We start from the raw sequence: 3,361 nt of genomic DNA, 5'->3' as shown, positions 1-3,361 counted from the left end.
GACGGGGGGGGCGTGGGCGTGGGTGACGGAGCGCACGGTGGCTGCGGCGAGCCAGGGCAGCCCAAAGAGCGCGAAGAAGCCACCCATGGCCACGATGAGCAGGAGGTCAAGGTGGAACCCAGAGCCCTTCTGCAGCATCCGCTCCTTCTTGCTGATGATCAGCCTGGAACCAGGGCAGACAGTTGGCACAGCATGGGCTCCCCCTGCCCCAGCAATGCCCCCTGCCCACCCCCACTGCACTCACGTGGTGATCTGGGTCTCCATGAAGATAAGGATGAAGACGAGGATGGCGGGGAGGCCACTGGCCACCATCATCCACACGGGGAAGGCACTCTGCACACCCAGGGGGTTGATCACCCAACCCCGCTTGTCTGGGGCTGTCACCGAGAACCCACTGGGCACACTCAGCTTCTGCAGGGGGAGGGGGACACAAATGCTGAGAGGGCACTGGCTGTGCCCCATGGAGTGAGGGGGGCCATGGAGGCACCGGGACCCCCAGAAGCCAGACTCAGAGAGAGAGAAGGTCAGATGCTGGCACCGAGCAGGTGCATCCCTGCTGGGAACAGATGGAGCTGCTGACCCGCAGCCAGGACAGTGGGACGGGGCACAGGGATCCCTAGGAGGGTGTGGGGCTAGGTGTGCTGCCCAGGCAGTGGATGGGTGGCTGCTCACCTGTGTGTAGGTGTCCTGGATGCTGTAGTCCACCAGCACCATCACCAGGATGGCGATGGGCACCCCAAAGTCCCCGATGAGCCTCCGGATCTGGGGGAACACCAGTGCCAGCCTGGCCACAGCCCTCCTGGTTCAGCCCAGCCCCCCTGGGCTCGTCCCAGCCCCCCTGGGCTCAGCCCAGCCCCATGGCCCCACGGCTGTTCCCACGCACCCGTCCGGGGAAGAAGCGGCTGTTCTTGAACTTGCGCAGGAAGAAGGCGATGAAGAAGGTGCCGGCCATGAGCACGAGTGAGAGCAGCGCCGTGTTGGGCTGCCCCGTGACCTTGGCGGCACCGCGGGCGGCCGGGCTGGTGGCCAGGGCTGTGGTGTTGGCCATGGCCACAGTGCCATTGCCCCAGGCCTCGGCTGAGCTGTTGGCACTCAGGCAGCCATGCAGCGGGTGCTCTTGGAAGATCTGGAGCAGGAAGGTGGCATGTTCAGGCCCATCCTGCCTGGCCCTGCCCCAGCCCCCCCGGCTCACCCCCACAGCTCACCTTGGCCAGCTTGGAAAAGGTCTCATAGATGAAGATGAGGGAGATGAGAAAGGCAAAGATCTCTTGGGTGAAGCGGGAGACAAAACGCACCAGGAAGCTGCCCTCAAAGGCCACCATGACCAGCACGATGAGGATGAGCCAGAAGCCGATCCAGACACGCCCCACCAGGTACTCCAGCTCGTTGGACGTGCAGAACTGCCCAGCCGTGTGGACAGACAAATGGACAGAGGGGTGTCAGTATGGCCACAGAGATGGACAGAGCCCTGGGCAGTGGGGCAGAGCCCTGGCAGGAGGGCTGTGGGGATGTCTGCTGGGGTGGGGGTGTCTCCCCAGCCCCAGGGCAGACCCCAGCAGCTCACCGTGAAGAAGGCTTCCTCAAAGACGAGCAGCGGCCCCGAGAAGCCGATGACGAGCAGGGGCTGAGCACCCAGCAGGCAGAAGAGGACGCCCTGCAGCGACGTGGAGATGATCAGCTCCGACACCCCGATCAGGTCCTGCGTCTTCTCCCCTGCGGCAGCACAGGCTCAGGCACCCCGTCAGGATGGGCCCTCGGGCACGGCCCTGTCCCACAGCACATGCAGCGGGCAGCACCAGCACCGCTGCAGCCCCCTGCAGCTGCTCCACACCCGCACTCACCCAGCAGCCCCCCGAAGGTGATGGCGGGTGACAGCGCAGCGAAGTAGATGAAGATGACGGCAGCAATGCACTGGGGGTCCAGCGCGTCGCGGAAGTCGCTCAGGTAGTGGGGGTACCTCCGCCGCACGTCCCGGATCAGCCCCCCGAAGGGGCGGCCCGTGCGCCTCAGGGGGTCGTCGTCCTCCTCGGCCTCGTCCTCCACCACCTTCAGCTTCAGCAGAGCTGGGGGCGAGCGGATGGACAGACAGACAGCCAGACAGTGAGATCCCAACAGCTGGGACACCCCAAACCCTGCCCTGGCCCCAGCCCTAGCCCTGGCACCTTTCTCCTCGGGGGACTTGGGCTCCAGCAGCAGCCTCCGCTCCTGCTCCATCCTCTTCTTCAGCATCTCGCGCTGGAAGTGGGCGACGCTGCGCAGCAGCTCCTCGCCCTGCACCTCGGAGGGCGGCAGCACCACGCTGCAGTCCAGGAACTCGTTGATGGCATTCAGAAGGTCGTGACGATCGTCGGCCAGGTAGGCAGCCTCGTGGAATTGCTGGAGGGCCATGGCAGGGTCAGTGCCCACACCACAGCCCTGTGGCTCCTGAGAGCCCGGTATCACACAGCCCCGAGCCCACGGCCTCAGCATGGCCCTGGCCCTGACACGGCCCTGAGCCCCCAACCCTGGCACAGCCCTGGCCCCCACCCCAGTATGGCCACGAGACCCCAGCACAGCAAGGCCCAACCAGCATCCTGGCATTGCACCATGCTCCCCAGCCCCGACAGGACTCCAAGCCCTCATCCATTTCTCTGAGACCCCAGCACTGGCATAATCTGAGCCCTCCAGCCCATCCCATCTGAGTTCTGAGCTGCTGGCCTCATCACAGCCCCAAACCCCCAGTCCAGTGCTGTCTCAAGACCACAGTCCCAGCACAACCCTGAACCCCCCAGCCGTGGCACAAAAACCCTGAGCTCCCTGCCCAGCACAGCCTCAAGCCACCGCCCCAGCAGAGCCCTGAACCCCATCCTGGTACAGCCCCGAACCCCTCAGCCAGGCACAGCCCAAGCCCCCACCCGGCAGGACCCCCGTGCCCCGGGGCAGGGACCTTGTCTGACATGAGGGTGGAGATGGAGCGCCCAATCTCGTGATAGTCCATGTGGGTGCTGCTGGGGCCCAGCAGCACGAAGAGGAACCGCACAGGCACGGGCACCTCCAGCACCGCGTCCAGCTCCACGGCCTCCTGCAGCCGCACAAAGGCCATGGTGGGCTGGTCCAGGAACTCCACACAGCCTGGGGGGCACAGGGGGCACAGGGGTCACCAGGGTGCCTGGCATGCGGCGCCCATACCCCAGGTCTGCCCGCCCCTCCATACCCACGAGCACCACTGTGGCCTCAGCGTTGTCCGGGATCTTCTCCAGCAGCTTTAGCTCGTGCTTTGACTTGGAACGAGTGATGCCGGCCGGGGGTGTGGGAGTGAGGACCTCCCTCTGTGGGGACAGAGCGGGGGACAGGGGTCAGGGCCCTTCCCCAGGGCACGGGC

General features: G+C 65.8%; 1 protein-coding gene across 1 annotated transcript in view; it reads right to left on the bottom strand.

Moving 5' to 3' along the window:
- SLC4A2 (solute carrier family 4 member 2) overlaps window positions 1-3,361 on the bottom strand; it is a 12,560-nt gene that overhangs the window by 2,092 nt on the left and 7,107 nt on the right. The window contains 10 exon segments of the mRNA XM_031064896.1: window positions 2-163; window positions 245-411; window positions 673-762; window positions 884-1,126; window positions 1,206-1,400; window positions 1,565-1,713; window positions 1,842-2,063; window positions 2,163-2,376; window positions 2,927-3,111; window positions 3,194-3,336. Of these exon segments, the coding sequence (XP_030920756.1) occupies window positions 2-163; window positions 245-411; window positions 673-762; window positions 884-1,126; window positions 1,206-1,400; window positions 1,565-1,713; window positions 1,842-2,063; window positions 2,163-2,376; window positions 2,927-3,111; window positions 3,194-3,336 (1,770 nt within the window).

The sequence above is a fragment of the Geospiza fortis genome, unplaced genomic scaffold (genome assembly GCF_000277835.1).
Source record: "Geospiza fortis unplaced genomic scaffold, GeoFor_1.0 scaffold891, whole genome shotgun sequence".
Classification (NCBI taxonomy): Eukaryota; Metazoa; Chordata; class Aves; order Passeriformes; family Thraupidae; genus Geospiza; species Geospiza fortis.
Note: the sequence above shows the minus strand (reverse complement) of the source record. Positions and strands in the feature narration are given on the sequence as shown.